At 52.1% G+C, this 16017-nt stretch overlaps 1 protein-coding gene across 3 annotated transcripts in view; it reads left to right on the top strand.

Annotated features, from left to right (window-relative positions):
• The window catches only part of NALF2 (NALCN channel auxiliary factor 2), an 87110-nt gene that overhangs the window by 10299 nt on the left and 60794 nt on the right, over positions 1–16017 (top strand). For 2 of the 3 annotated variants that reach the window (XR_008971620.1, XR_008971619.1), the window contains exons 2-3: positions 9945–10116; positions 10678–11333. Coding sequence is in view for 1 of the 3 variants with exons in the window: in XM_057404796.1 (XP_057260779.1) it covers positions 9945–10116; positions 10678–11093 (588 nt within the window). In the remaining 2 variants the exon portion in view is untranslated. Of the gene's footprint in view, positions 1–9944; positions 10117–10677; positions 14868–16017 lie in introns of those variants that run through there. The other variant, XM_057404796.1, reaches the window with a different exon arrangement.

Genomic DNA, 16017 nt, shown 5'->3' with positions numbered 1-16017 from the left:
TGTGGGTGCTGGGCATGCAGCCCCGAGGCTCTGTGTGCTGTGTTTCCATAAGCCTGGCAGCAGCACCCAGGGAGCCCCGGGGCTTGCCTAGATCCTGGCTCCTGGCCTGGGAGGAGGAGGCAGCCTGCGGGCAGAGCTGGCAGGGGGATGGAGCAGTGTGGCTGTGTTTGTGTGTGGCAGATTTACAGAGAGGAGAGCCCCAGCTTCGCCTGGGCTTGCTCCAGGGGAGAGCAGTGAGGACCGGGCTTCCCCACAGGAGCGCATCCCTTGAGGCTCACTGATTGAGGAGTGATGCTGGCTAGGAGCATCTGCCTGCTGCTCACCATGGAGACTGGGAGTTATCCTGGGTTTTTCCCACCTCCTGGGTGCATTAAGGCTCCACCTGGAAGAGAGAGGGAGATTTCTGCCAGTGCTGTTCATCAGGAGATAAGAAAAGAGGTTCCAGCTCTCAGGTCTGACACAAGCCATGTTGTCGCCTTGTATCCATCAGAAGTGGTGATAAGCATCTAGGAGATCATCTTTTGCTGCATTTAGGAGACCTCTGTGAACAAGTTAAGTGTAGCAGGCTTTTGCAGCTGTCTAAACTCCAGCATTGGCCTGGGAGACTGCATCTCCTTCTGACCATGAAAGGTGCCTGGGAGCTGGGCTGTCTCCCCCTGTTTGCTGCATGAGGGAGCTGGGCCAGGTCCTGCTGCTCACCCCATTCTCTGAGGCGTGCAAGGGAGAGACTTCCTCCTGCTGCGGGGTGTCCCTTAGTCCCTGTACCACATTGTGTTCCCATTCACACAAGATAGGACCTTGTGGGATGCTGCACACCATTCAGGCACTTGTGTGAGAACAAAGGGCTTCTGGCAAGGTGCAGGATTGGGCCCTACCATGTGTATAGGTTGCAAGGGCAGTGCTGTCGTGATGCCCCAGTGTAGCCCTTGCTGGGCTGGGCGCTCAGACCCTCCTGAAAATGATGCTCCATCCCAGCTGCTTCCTTCGCAGGTAGATGTATTTGCTCTGCAGGGAAACTTCTTCCTCGTCCCCATCAGCTGGTGGGTAATATATGGCTTGTGGCACTGAAGTGTCTAGCCTTTATTTTTTTATATCCTATCTAATGTAACAGGATGTTCCCATTATCTGAATAAATGTTTAATCTACTTTTGAATCCTGCTCCCAGCTGCGGCAATATCTAATGGGAGTGAATTCCTCAAGCAGTGCTAATAGATTGCAGGGACCTGACTTTCCCTCTGTCCCAACTCGGTTGTGTTCATCTTCAGCTTTATAGTGGTCTTTAATTACTTTCTAACTAATTGGGCTGATAGCAGACTAGGCTGCTAACTAACCCACCAGTTACCTGCAACCTCACCAGGGGCTAGCTGGTGAGTGATGGTCACGCACCTTTCCAGAGCTGTGCTGGCGAGTGCAGCTACCGCAGAGACATCGCTGTGTTGTGAGCAGCCCTCCCACCTTCTGAGGCACTCTGAAACCCCCCCAAGTTCTTTTTAGGAAGCTGGTTAATGTTCCTCTGGATTCCCTATTCCTGCGGCTAGGAAGATACATCCCTGGCCACACAGTAACTGGAGTGGTTTTGGGAGGGAGGTCTTGGCACAACCCCAGCAAGCAGTGGCTGGGTGACCAAGCTGTCCCCTCTTCCTTCTCCTCAGTGGCCCACCCACAGGCTGGGTGCACCCATGCTGGGATGGCTGGGGGGTCCCGTCTGGTTTGGTATATCTGGGCCAGGTAATGCTGGTCTGGTTTTGGTGTGTCGGAGCCCTCGCAAGCCAGAGGGTCGAGGCTCCAGGGAGGGGGCTTAGTGCCTGCATGGCCTGGCCTCCCCACCCTGGACACCTTCCCCTTTGGGTCCCAGCCACATGGGAGATGGAGAAGGACAAACCCCTCCAGATGCTCAGAAGCTGCTCACTCCCTGGCCACCTGGTTGGTTGTCCCAGTCTCCTGGCTAGCTCTCCTGGTGACCATTCCCTTCCCATGCATTCATGTTCCCATCCCGACCTCGCCTTCCCAAAGAGCTGGTCTTCTCCTCTCTAAACCCTAGCCAAAACCCTTCTTGAAAGGAGAGCATAAAACAGCAGTCTGGATTTACTGTTGCCGCTCTCGCTCAGCGGGCTCAGCGTGGGAGTGCTGGTCCTTTCTGCCTTCGTTGTGCTGTCGGGTTTGTGTGCATCAGACGTTTCTCAGGACAGAGACTGTCTACTGCTGGTGTTTTACAGCAGCGCCTGCAGGCAGCCCACCAAGACTGGGGCCGCATTGTACTAGACACCATCCAAGCACGGGTAGTTGCCGTCAGAAGAAATCACAGGGAAAATAGAGGGGACAGACCCGGGGGGGACTGAACATGCTGCTGACATTGCATACACTGGAGTGAGAGCTGGGGGTCTGTGGGCAGCAGGGAACAGAGTGCTTCTACCCCATCATCATCCTCCCTTGGAGGAAGGATGTGTCTGTCCCAGGGTGCAATTTCTAATTAAACAAAAATACTGTTTCATGGGAATTGTAACGTTTTGAGTGGTGCATCAAAAGCCTACTGCAGCAGGCTGGGGTTGCAGGAGTGGTTGTGCGGGGCTGGGTGGCTGCAAGGTGGGCAGCTGGACCATGGGGGTAAACCCCATCTGGGACCCAGTTGGTCAGTGCAGGTTTGCCGCGGTGGCCCCTGTGGTCAAGTGGAAGATGTGGTGGGAGGGAAGGGGCTTCAAGGAGCAGACTGCAGTGTCTGCCCTGTGGTCCAGGGTCTGGCACATCTGCCCCTGCACCCTGTATCGCTGTGACTGCAGCATCAGCCCCTGCACCAGGTACTGTGACCGTGCACCACAGTGAGAATCAGTGCAGGGTTTTTGCTGGAGGGTGCATGGGGTTGCAGGGAAATGGGGGAACCCCTGACATGCAGGCACACGGTACTGGCTGTGGAGGCAGGGGGGTTTGGCAGTGGTCGCTGCATTTCCATTAGTCTAGCTGCGATGTTAACTGGTGTGATCATGGGTTTTGTTGCTTGCTGTGTAATAGATGGGTGCAGCCACACAGCCATGCTGGGATGCCAAGTGCCGTGTCCAGTGTCCGAAGCGAGGCCGTCAGCCCCGCTATTCCAGGAGATGCTTCCCATTTCAGTACAAACTGCAATTCCGGGCTATGCCTCCTGGATTTGTTCCAAGCTGAGAGTTGCATCTGCTGAGATGAGACCAGGCTTTTCCCTGGCCTCTGTGCACAGCAGCCCTTGGTTGTAAGGAGCTGATAAGCAAAGAAATGAGCCTGTAAATGTGATGTCCATCCCCTGATAACATCCATGTGTTGGGAGCTGGCACTGCTAACAGCTCCTGCCCTGGCCCAGCATGTCCATGGGTGTTGAAGGTGTGCACCTGCTTGCAGAGGCAGGTTGAGATGCTTGTTCTCTTGTCCTTTGCCTGCTTGATGTGTTCCCAAGGTGTGTGTTGAGCTATCAGATATCATGAGCTTTAGTGCTATAGGGTTGCTGCATGGGCTTTGAGTGTCAAAGGTGCATGGTGGTCATGCTTTAAAGCTATTTTCATTTTGATAGATGAGTGCTTAGGGAATTATGTGTCTTAGACTTGTTTAGAGGGGGGGTTTATTTGGGGGGCCTTCCTCCCTGCAGAAGAAGGGGCATTCAGGTAGTCTGTAATCCAAGAACTGGGAATTAAAATGTAAAATTGATGAGCTACTTCATGAAGTCGCTAAGGTGTTATGAGCAGGTTGCTCTGACTTACATTGCTTCTGGGTAATTTGGGAGCAACTCCATCAGTGAGGTCAAGGGACATGGGTCTGGTCTCGGGACATGGGTGGGAAGCCATGTCTGGGGAGCACACAGGAGTTTTCCTTTCCTGGGACCCTCCAGAAGGAGGAGCCTGGCACAGCCTGTTTGGATGATGAACCAGGATGAAAAGTAGGGTCATGCATAGGATGGCTGGGGAAAATAAACCCTAGAGGGGGGGAGCGCAGAGTAGTGGAGAGCTCGGCATGGGCAGCAGGCGGGATGCTGGTCCAGCAGCACTGTGTGGTGTTTCCAGTGGTGTTTGAGGAACAAGCGGCTGGGGGTTGCACCGGTGCTGTTCCCAGCACCCTGTCTCCTGCCTGCGGCCGGCCCCATCCCCACCAAGCACCCATCCTCATCTCACGCCATTCCTGCTGGCAGCCTCCATCATGATTCCTGGAGCCACAGATGCTGACTCTCCTCCATGCCCTACGGTGCCGGGGTACAATGGGCAGAGGCACCCCAGCTCTTGCCTCCCCCGGTTGTGAAACAGAGGATCTGCGGCTCCAGCGCTGTCATCGCCAGCAAAATCAAGTTTAGAGTAAAAAAAAAGAGTAAAAACAATACAAAAAAAATAAAATCATGCACAATTGTTGGGTTTTGGGGATCCGAGCATGTGAATGTGGTAAGGCAGGGATAACGCAGCACTGGAAATATCAAAGAAGTGACCAAAACCCCAGCTGTTACAGATGTGATGTTAGAACAGCCTATAACGAAGCTAATTTAAAAAGGAAAAAAAAAAAAGCTGTTTTAAAAGCTTGACATTGTTAATGTCAGAATCGCAGGCGGCAGTAATTGAATACAGCGGTAATTGGACATTGCAGCTTGTGTTTGTGACTCCTCCTGGCTGGCTCTGGACGTTAGCATTCCCTTAATCCTCTGCCATCCAAGGGGGCTCTTCTCTCCTGCCCTGCATGTCCTGCTTCCCGCGCTGCATCCTGATGTGCCAGAGCTTGGAGAGATGCCCAAGCGGCTCATTAGCAGTGCTTATTTCCCTGTGTCCAAGATTAATGAGGCACAGCCACTCCAGATGCTCATCTCAGGCCGTGATGGAAATGTGAGTCCCAGGAACTGCTCTGGGAGAGGAGGGAAGGGACCAGTTCTCAGCCAGAGAGGGGGGTCTGGCAGGGGTAGGCAGGTATTTCTCCTGCCAGTCCACCTGGAAACTGGTAGCTGGGTGCATGTGGTATCCCAATGAGCAAAACATGAGCTCGCTGGTGGTTTTGGGTGGAGGATTTCAGGCAGGTTCCCTGACACGGATGGGATCTGGTCCAAGGGAGCAGCAAGTCCAGTGGGGTTGGCCGGAGCTTGTGTGATGTTTATGCACCACCCCAGCCCTGTGCAGCTGCGACCACGTCAAGCCCTTGTGGCCTCCGCAGCAGCAAAGAGGAGGAGGGCTGTGACAGCAGAGCCCAGCAGCTTCCAGCATAAACCCCAGCCGCCAGCCCAAGCACGCTCCAGGATCTCCTTCCAGAGCTGACCCCAGCGCTTCCTCAGATTGGTCAGCAGAGCCCAGTATTATTGCAATTAAATACAGCCCTGGGCAGCTCTGCAAAGCTGTAAACCCGTGCTCGCTTTCTCAAAGCATCCAATTTTGCCTGCACCTGGTATAACTGCTTATTACTGCTGGGCAGCAGCTCTGCTCTCCTCATGCTGTGTGGATGGTAGCCCCGGGCATGTGAGTGGGTGAACTCCCCACCTTGACCAGGCATGAGGTTTGTGGAGGGTGAGCACAAGGTCCTGCCTTTCCTGTGTGGAACAAGGTTATTTGGTAGGGGAGGGCTTCCTGCTTCCCCCTCTGCCTTCATTATCCCTCTCCACTCTGCAAATCCCCCTCTGGAGAAGCAGGTGTTGCTGCCTCTAATTAAGGAGAAGGATTCGTTACAGCTGGTCCACCACACCCGTGCTATTAGTGGGATTTTCCTGGAGGAAACTTCCCAAGTGTTGATTCCTGCTGTAATGGGAAAGCAGCAGCTCATTGGCTTAGTTACAGCTGGTGGTTCTGGTGGGCATCCTGGCTGTCCCAGGCACCACATCCTCTGCAAAGGGGTTGCATCCCAAGGATGCTGCTTCATTCGTGCTGCATCCCTTGGTGCTCCTCACATTTATTTGGGGTGGTTCAACAGGCAGTGCTAGTGCTTACAAAATACTAGCAGCAAGTAGGTCAGCACTGAAATGGCCAAATTACTTTAAAAAATGAGTACATTATTTTGTGCAGAAAAACTCTGGGAAAGTGATTTGATGAGGGGTGTTATACTGGTACTGACAGGAGGCAGTGGGAGAAGTGCAGGCAGTGAAGAACTCAATTTGGCACAGAAGTGCCTGTGAAAAGGCTGTCCCTGACTGCTGCTTTCAGATAGCACTGGGAGTGTGAGCAGGCAGGTAGCTTAATTAGCTGGCTGTTGGGAATCCAGTTCATTCTGTTTCTTTATAATGCCTTTTATGATGGGATGTTTGGGCACACCTGCAAAATTCAGATGCAGATAGGTAGCCTGTCCTCCTCCTCCTCACATGTAAATTGGGTGTCTGAAGTTGGCCTCTTTCCTAGTTGTGCTTTCTTGGAATCATCTAGCCAGTTCTCTGAGCTAAAAATGCAGGAAGAGGGCACCAAAATAGAGCTATTTGGAGTTGAGGTCACTTCTGTTTACTTGGCCAGGCTGGAGATCAGCCAAAAGCAAAAAACAGAATGGAAGAAACGCTGATTGCAACCAAACTCACTTCCTGAGGAAGCTTTCCCCATCGATCTAAATAGAATAAATTTCTTCCTGTCCTAAATTCTTGCACGTCCTTACTAGCAGCAGGAGAAGGCAGGTTGCATAGGGTAAGCTCAGAGATGCTGAAAGCTGTTGAAAAGCCAAAGCCATGAGGCTGGAGCATCCCACGGAGTTTGCTTCTTGCCTGCAACGCTTATCTTTGCAGATACACAATGTGAATGGATGCTGGTGTCTCTTAGAGATCAGCCTGCATCCCAGTGGAGTGTGGCAGCTGCCAGCCCCATTGCTCCAGCAAGTCTTTGCTGTATTTTTGGACAGACCTGGGCAGTTTTGTGGTGCACAACTGTGAGAATGCCCAGATGTAGGAATGCAACACCCGGAGGACGCACAGCCTGGTGAGGTGAGGGCCAGCTGAGACCTGGGCAGCTGAATGGCTCCAGTACTTCCCTCTGGGCAGGAGGGTACCCTGGAGAGGAAAGGGAAAAGGGAAGGCACCAAGGTGCCTGGGTGCAGGTTCTGGGTGGGAGCGCCTCCTTTGCCCTCTCTGGCGACTGAGGTATCACCAGCTCCTTGCAGCCTTTCATTCAGTGAAATTCATTGAATTCATGGAATGTCCTTGTCTGAGCCTCCAACCTTCTACCAGCCTTCCCTGGTAAGAGTCAATAGAAGCATTTTAGGGGGAAAACATGCAGATGCATACCGAGTCTGCTTGTGCAAGCTGTGTTTAATCAGGAGAGCTGGATGAGCCTGAGCTCCTTCCTGCCAAGCTGTCAGGAGCCTCCTGTGCCGGCTGCTCCTTCTGCCCATGGGGCCAAACAGCAGGTTGGTGCAGCCCAAAGCTGTAGCTGGGACAATGCAGGTGATAGCCATGGTCCTCTGCCAGGGAACCGGCTGTAGCATCCCTTGGCAGCAGGCTGTTCAGGTCCCCAGGTGAGAGCTGTGAGTGTGAGCAGGGTCTAGGAAGCAGTGTGGGGGAGAGTCGGGGATGATTGAAGGGCTGGGAGGGAAACTCACAGGAAATGACAGAGTAAATCAGTCAAGCTTGCCTATGTTATGACTAAATGGGGAGCATGATACATCTGCAAATATTAGAGATGTGTAAACAGAGAGGAGGGAGAGTGATGGTTTATGGAATGATTGAAAGGAATGAACTTTTGGATGGGAAAATGTAGGTCAAGTATGAAGGAAAACTTGTAGGCAGCGAGATAAGTGGTTTCAGTGGTAAAACAACCTCCTCGGGAAATGCGAGGAAGTCCCATTGATGGAGATGTTTAGCACAAAGCCAGATGAGGGCCTGGAAAATGGGCTGAGTTAGAGGGAGGCACTCAGTGTGTCCTGTGTGGTGCTTCCACCCGCACCCTCTCCAGATTTCTTGTAAGGCCCCCTTTAGGTATCAGAAAGCTTTAGGTACTGGGTCCTTCTGTTTCCTCCTCACTGCCCCACTCTCCCCTTGCTCCTGACACTGTCCCTGAGGAGGCTGGTGGCAAGGACATGCATTGTGGTGGGGCTTGTGGCATCTCTGGGACACAGGCTGTGTTTGTCCTCCCTGTTTCCCCATCTCCCCTCTTTCTCGGTCCTGGGGCACTCATTTTGGGCAGATGCAGAACTTGAAGCTCCCCTTCCCGGTTGTATCCTGACTCTCTGATTGCTGAGTCGGTCCCTTCTTTGAAGCTGTTCCAATTTGTCTAAGTAATTAACATCCATCGGGCCACAGAGTAAAAGCAGGAGCGCAACTGAATTTCCCACATCCCAGCTGAAAGCGCTGACCACAGGGCTATTGACTGCTCTGAAGTGCTTGCCCCATATATTGTGTCCTGGTCCCAATTAAACTTCTTGTGATGAAAGTTTCACCAAAACTAACATGCTTCCGTGAAAATTCTGGTTTTCATGATCTGGCATTTTCCAAGGAGAAAAAAAAGGAAATAAAATAACATGCCAAGAATTTCCCAACTAGCTTTAATCCTGAGACACTACCATCGTCCAAGCAAATGATGATAAGGATCTATGGAAAACATGGGGAAACAAAGAAGCGATGTTTTTAAAGCCTCCAGAAAATAAAAATGCAGCTGGAAGGAGGAGCATGGGGTTTTCTCCAAGCACGTTGAGAAGGAAAATTCATTCCCTTTGAATCACGAGGAGTCCTTTCTAGTTGGTTTCAAAGGAAGTTGTATGTGGTCATTAGCATGGCCTTGACTCTGTCACTAGTGCCTAGATATATTCATAGATGAGTTGGAAGTGCCACGGAGGGTGCTGCTCTTCCCAGAGGTGTCACGGGTTTCTTGCAGCCTGAGGAATGACAGCTCACCAGGAGCAAAGGGAGATCTCCCTCCCTGTTAAAGCAAGCGAAGACAAACAATTTCCACCCGTGCCTGATGCTCAGGGGATAAGGGGGGATGTGGGAGATACAGCCTTAACCAAAGCCATCTGGGCTGTGCCCTGCTGGTTGCAATGGGCACAGACACACATTGGGTGGAAGGGAAGAGCTGGTTGGTGCATCTTGGTCAGCTGCAGATGGAAACCACTTTCTCTGCCCTGCTCGAGTGGCTGTGGTGGTGGACCTGACAGCCTGAGAGGCAGGGGTTGTGGCACAGCCTTGCAGCTGCGGGTGAACCCCTGGGTTGCTTTTCCTTCTGGAAATGTTGCTCAGCACAGCTCCAAACAATAGAAAGGCAACTGGAGCACACACGGGCATCTGAACCACCATTTGGTCCATCTGTCAAAATGATGAGTGTCAAAATACACCTGTAAAATGAATGAGTTCCCCCCAAGGTCTGTCCATTTGAGTCAAAAGAAATGGGACAGAGAAAAATCCCAGATTTCCATGAATTGGGACTCTACCCCAGAACCAGGTAGATAGGTAGGGAATGTGGGGAAGATGTTATTTGGTGGCAAAGAGGGATGAGCCTGAGGCTGCAACGGCTGTGTATGCAGTATCCCAGCAGTGCCTGCCTGCTTCTGTCCAGCAGCTTTTCCAGGAGGCAGAGACCTTTGGAAATTCCCAACGAAGATCAGCTCATAGTCTGTCTTGCTGTTCCATGTCCTCTGTTCAGAGCTGATGGGGGCAAAAGTGCTTTAGAGGAGGCATAAATGGTCCCTCCCCTGCCCTGAGGGACTGGGGGGGTGTCTTGTGAAGGAGGAAGATGGTCTGAGACAGGCAATAATTGGTGCTTGAGTTTTCCCGTGTGATGGACCAAGCTCTGGGGCCACCACCTGTGGCAGAGTCACCGTGGTGTGTTGCAGTGCCTGTCTGTAGAGAACATCTACAAAAGCTTTACTTTTGTGGTGGATTTAGTTTGTTAGATGGGTGCCATGCTCTCACCACTTCAGTGGTTTATTTTGATTGCTCAGCGAGTTCAGTAAGCAGCCCTGATGTACTGACACACATTTAACCCCTTGTCTCTGCAATGCTTTGACTATCCAGCTGTCTGGGGAGGTAATGTGTCCCTCTTGGTGACTTCCCCTAGGCTGTCTACAAGGCCTGGTTGTGCTCCGAGTATTTCAACGTGACCCAACAACAGTGCCAACACCGGATCCCATGCAAGCAATACTGCCTGGAGGTGCAGACCAGGTGCCCGTTTGTGTTACCGGACAATGATGAGCTGATCTATGGAGGTTTGCCTGGCTTCATCTGTACAGGTAAGGAGATCCGGGGAGTAGGGCTGGGCTCTTGTACATCCGATGGGGCAGGGGTGGGTGCTGACGAGTCCTGTTATGCTTGCAAGCCATGCACCAGGTTTTGAAGGTTTTGTGGGGCAGAGTGGGAGGAGGTACAGTGTGGAGGCACATGAGCAGTGCCTGACCGCTGAAACGTGACTGTCTGGGGCTGAGGTGTAAGTGGTTAATGGAGACACAGCAGCTGCCCAACAGCCTAGTGTGGGAAATGAAAGCCCAAACTCTTAACTGAAACCTAAAGCAAGCATGTAAGGGAATGAAGGTAGTGGGATTAAAGCAGGGCTGGGACATTTAACTGCTACAAGCAGCATCTGGGGTGAACATGCCTCAGGGCTGTGGTCTCTGCTTGCCAGTCTGTGCAGGCTTACGGCCCCATTGAGGGCCAGTCTCAGGAGTCTCTGGGTGTCCCAGTTGTCAGGTTCTGCCTGTCCCTTAGTGCATGGCTGGCAGGAACTGGGGCTGGCTCCATCCACAGCCCCATCCAGAGTCTCCCACTGACCATTTTCCTCTGCTTCCTTCCCCCAGGGCTGCTGGAGAACCAGCTGCCTGACGAGGAGGCCAAGTGCTGCGAGGTGCAATGGGATTCCTGCGACCACCCGCCAGACAGCAACGACAACACATCCCCCAAATCCACAGCATCAGAGTCACTCCATTTCCACCGCCACGACCCCCACCTCCATCACCAGCGGCAGAACCACTACCACCTCTACCACCACCACCACCACCACCAGTACCACCAGCCCCACTCCCCATCCTTGCTGCCGGTCTCCGCAGGGTCTCGCTTCAGCAGCAGCAGGATCAGACTGTGCGTGCTGGTCCTGATGCTTCTCCACACCATGGTGTCCTTCTCGAGCGTGCACAGCGGTGGCGGGGCGGCCGGCGGAGGGCTCAGCCTGGAGGCCCTGCCTGCCCTGGAGGAGAGCGTGGCGCGGGACGAGTGACATGGAGGGGAAAGCCGACCTCTAAGAAGAACGCCAGATCTTTTTCCACGAAGGGGGGCACATGCTATTCCTCCAATGGGAGGCACGGGATTGGGGGTGACGCACACACACACACCCCTGCACATACCCCCAAGAGCTGCTCGCCGCGGGGCATCCCCGTGATGAAGAGTCTCTAATGCGCACAGGGCTGCGGGACTCGGCTTTGAGAAGGGTTCGGTCAGTAGCAGCCGGCGCAGGAAGGTACGGCACAGGGATGGGGGAGCAGAGGGGAAGGGCTCCCTTTGGATGAGGTGTCCCTGAGGAACTGCCACGCATCTCCCAGCTGCCTGCCGCGAGTGCCTTGGGCACCCGCACCTTACCCGCCAGCAAGATGCCAAGGGTTTGACAGCTCAGCCCCCGTTTCTTTTCCTCCTTGGTCTGTAAGTCCCCCCATAAGGGCCAGGCATGCAGGAGGCAGCACCTCTTGGCACAGCCTTGGCCCCCACTCCTGTCCCAGGGAAAAGCACCAACTCAAGGCACAACCTTCCTTGTGAGGTGCAGTGTCCTCAGCATGACGTTCCCCTTCCTGATGGGATTTGGGGGACAGGATTCGGATGATATTACATTACACTGTGGTACTACTTGGGGGTTTGTCTCATGTTCCCAACCTGCTCTGCCAGCTTTGCTTCTCCCACTCCTCTGTGCAAGGAGGTGGAGAGGCAGGGAGAAGGCACAGAGCAGGAGGGACGTCCCCAGCGTTCCCACATCCCACTTTGCCAAGTGCCCTGATGATTTGGTTTAACCTTTTTTGCTTTCTTTCCGGACTGGAGTGGCTGGTCTCTGAGAGGAGTTAGGGAGATGTGACTCCAGCAGTGCACAGGCTAAGTGAGAGAATGGGATTGTGCATGGTTACAGTTGGATGCAGGGCATTGGAAAGCATCCTTCCATGCTTCCCAGCCACACATCGTCAACTGGATGGCAAAAGAGCTGGAGAAACTTGACGTGTAGGGGGAGTCTCCCACACAAAGAAGAGGCACTAATAAAGCCCAAATGGGGAAGAGAGGTTTTGTGAATACTGCCTATCCATGGATTCCCCCCCAGACCACAAGATTTGTAGGAGCCCAGCTGGACTTAGCTGGGTAAGGTGATGGCTGGTGCAACCTCATTTTGCTTACTTGTCTTTTTTTTAACCTGAGCTCAGTGTATCCAGGGATTCAGCCCCAAACAGAAATCAGATCCTGCTTTCTTAGGAAATTCCAAAGTTCCACTCAGCCACCAGGAGCTGTTCCCAGCATGAATATTGCAGAGGGGTTGCATGGGGAATGGTGCTGTGCCTCCAGGCCAGGCACCAGGGCAAAGTTCATTCTAGGGGTATGTGAGGGGAGAGAGGAAGGTATGTTTTAGCATGAAATGTCCTGGTTGCAATGTGGATGTGAACCTTTTCATTGCTTACAAAGGACATGTGACGGTCCCTCTGTTTTTAGGCTGCCTCTTGATGGGGAGCAGAGCTGCAGCCCTGCTGGGAGGCAGGGATGGAGCAGGAGGAATGTCCTGCTGCATCTCAAACTGATCCCAGATCCCTGTGAGTGTCCAAGAAATCACAGAGTTGAGGGCTGTTTTGTGGTTCCTGGTCTGCTGAGGTGGAGCAAAACCAAGCAGAGCCCCATGAGCAAAGCTACTTCCTGCCCGGCTGGAAGAAGGAAGTACCGGGCATACCATGGGAAGGACAGGTTTCCTGATGTTTCCAGCCCATTTGCAGACCAAAGAGGCTCTGAGAAGCAGCTGAATGTTTGATTTCTGCTTTGACTTGAATCTCAGAGCTTTGGGGTGATGTTTACACATTATCAGTTGCCTGTTACCAAAGTCCCATAGGTACAAAGCCCATGAACCCACTGTCCCTTGGTTATCAGGCTGGGAGAGGTGGTGTTCATAGGAGATGCAGTGTTTCCTGAGCTCCTTGCTGTTGCTGCCCAAAAACAACAGGATGATTCTGTAGTGTTTGACTATTCCTCACAGCATCTGTATATTTTCAGTCTAGTTTACACCAATCTGAGAATGTGGACATGCAACAGTTCAGCAAATAGGGAGGGATCTGACTCCTCGTTTTGCTCTGCTGCTAAGAAATGAGTTGTGTAGCTGCTTTGATGACTAGCAAAAGCATACAGCCAGACCGAGGGAGGGAGCACAGTCTTATTCCTGCCTAGAGACAGCCGGATCCAGTTCGCTCTTAAGGAAATTAGATTTTTCATGTACTGCCAAGAGTTAAGCTAATTCCAGGCGCCTCTCTCGGAGATAGGCTGCATCCAATCTTTGAGCGACTCATCTAGAGAGAAGAATAGCCCAGTGTGGTGCGTCAGCAAGTGGTCCTGAGTCACTGGCCCTATTCATTGTCTGCTGGTGTGACACTGAGCAGTGCCCAGCCTGCGTGCAGACGGGCAGCCTGGTGTTCTGTGGGCTCGCTCTGCTGCACTCTGTGTATGTGAGCCCAGGGCTAAGACTGTTCTGAAGGGGTCTATGCCCTCCTGCTTGCTCCGAGGCTGTTCTGCATGCTGGTGAGCAGAGCCACAGACCAGGCTGTTGGTGTCAGTCTGGGCTTGGGGAACTTCTGGTAGCGCTGAGGGTTTGTAATGGGTGATGTCCAGAGAGTGGTGGGAGTGAGGTCAAATAGCCCAGGTTATCTCCAGGAACTAGGGTTTTGCTGGAATAACCTGGGAGCTGTGATAATCGTATAGAATCACAGAATGGTTTGGGTTGGAAGGGACCTTCAAGAGCATCCTGTTTTAAGTAATGGACACATTGCGCTAAGTCCATTAGGTAAATGTCTTCACCTTGCATAACTTCAGCTGGTGAGCTTCACCTCAGGAGGCAGGGAGCCGGCGCTACATCCCACTGAATCTGAAAGCTGAGCCGTTTCTGAACTGGGGCCTGTAGTGTGACTGCTGAGGAGGTGTAGCTCTGTCACCCTCATCAGCAAGGCTCCACAGGGCAGCTCTGCCGTAGCCAGAGGAGATCCACACATTTCCCAAGCTGCGGCTTCCCTGAAGGTGTTCACGTGAGGCCAGCGTGCGGGGTCCACGGGCAGGGGGAGCGCACAGGATGCGGAGCTGCGTTGGCAGGCGCAGGGCTGAGCTTTTACCTAGTGTGACTGGGAGGAAAGTGCTGAGTCTTCACAGACCGAGGCTTTTGGAAGGAGTTCTTTTATTTAGTGAGTCTGGGCTGCTGTCAATAAGTTCTGTGGTTTTAGGGCACCATATGCTGTATTCAACACTTTGCCAATCTCGTTAAATGAATCCAGACTCGGCTGTTCACAGAACAGGACAGAGCAGCTGGAAGCGGTGTATGTCACAGTCCATCATTATAAGGCCGTCGGATAAAAATCTTCTCTTTGGTCTGACATTACAACCTTAATAATCCACCATCCATATTAGCTTTCTCTTTGCTATACAAGAGAAAGGTCCAGAAAGAACATGTTAACATCATCTCAGTTAAAACTGCTGACATTGGTTTTAGTATAACAAAGAGTGAATGTGCCTCTCGTAAGGCAAGAGGGTTTCTCTACCCATGTGTGTAGGTACACTTCAACTTGAGCTCCCCCTTTGCCCAGGAGCCCTTTGCAGAGCCACGCTTCTGCAGCCACCTTGGAAAACACCAGGTCTAAATGGATTTATCCTACCAGGATTTTAAAACCAAGGTGCTTTCTCCTTTTCATTCAGTGATCTTATTTCTTCTCCCTAGGGAAGGCACTGTGCACTGGGATTAATGTGTAAAATTCAACCTCTTCTTCAGTGGGTAGACTGCTTGGAGCAGAAGCCTATTGGAGAGCAGTGATTCCTCTCTGCCATCCTTGGCAAGAAGATTTGTCTTTCCTGAGGGGCGATGCTGTCCCAACAGGATCTGGATGCAGGGACAGTGCAAGCAGGGGTGCAGGAGGAAAAGTAGTTGGGTCCTGCCTGGCTGGAGCATTAGTCCTGGGTTTTGCACTTTAATGTCACTGCCAGTTGTACAAATTAATTAAAAATAACTGAAGAAAAATTGCAAAGAAAGGGCCTGCTTCCTCTGGTGAAGATTAATCATTACTTGAGCCTTTTTCTTATGAAAATACAGATCCATGGTAGCCCCAGGCAAAAGATTCCCAGGGAGAGCCCTCACCATTCGTGCTCTGAGTTAGGGAAATCGCTTTGAAAGCATCTGACAACTAAAGCAGAACATGTTGAGTAACTTGGCAACACTCAGAAAACATCTTGAAATGGTTTTTGTTCAACACATTTTGCTTTGCTTCAATAGGAGATGTCAGGGCAGTTCATTCACTGCCACTCAGGACTGCAGGCGATGCTGGGAGACGGTTTAAAAAAAAAGCTAAAAGAAAATCCCTGATATCTGCTGCTTCTGGAACAGGATCCTCCTCAGTGGTACCATGGAGCTTCCCATGGCCGAGGGAGCTCTGTAGGTCCCATCCAGCTGGCGCAGTCTCCCTGTGCCACATTCACAGGGAGGTAGGTGATTTACAGTGCAGAGCAGGGCCTATTGAAGTCTCTGCCTGCAAAAAGTCATGCAGCAGCTTGTGATGAATTATAATAGGATACCTCCCTGCCACCCCAGAAAGGAATGCCTATAGAAGTGGGTAGAGATAAAATCAGGACAGAAACGTGCTCGGCTTCTGCGAAAATCCCTATTAAAATCTATGCAATGTGGCAGACAATTTTGTTCATAGACTTTCCAAGCTGCCCTTTGGCTTCCCATCCACAGGGGAATAAATCTCTTAAACTGCATTTGAAAGGTTAGGAAGGGCAGTGTCTAATGTTTAGGCAGGACGTTAGTAACTGTCTGATCTAGCCCAGCAAACAAAGCCAGCTCTTGAGCATCCTGGTGGGGTGACAGCGGTACCTGCATTACGAACCCTGCAATCATCCCTTCTGCTCCCAAAGAAGCCTGTTCACAGCTGCTG

Source organism: Pezoporus wallicus, unplaced genomic scaffold, assembly GCF_028554395.1.
Source record: "Pezoporus wallicus isolate ANWC-B61680 ecotype Strahan unplaced genomic scaffold, APGP_CSIRO_Pwel_v1 contig_5104, whole genome shotgun sequence".
NCBI lineage: Eukaryota > Metazoa > Chordata > Aves > Psittaciformes > Psittacidae > Pezoporus > Pezoporus wallicus.
This window is presented reverse-complemented; position numbering and strand designations above follow the sequence as displayed.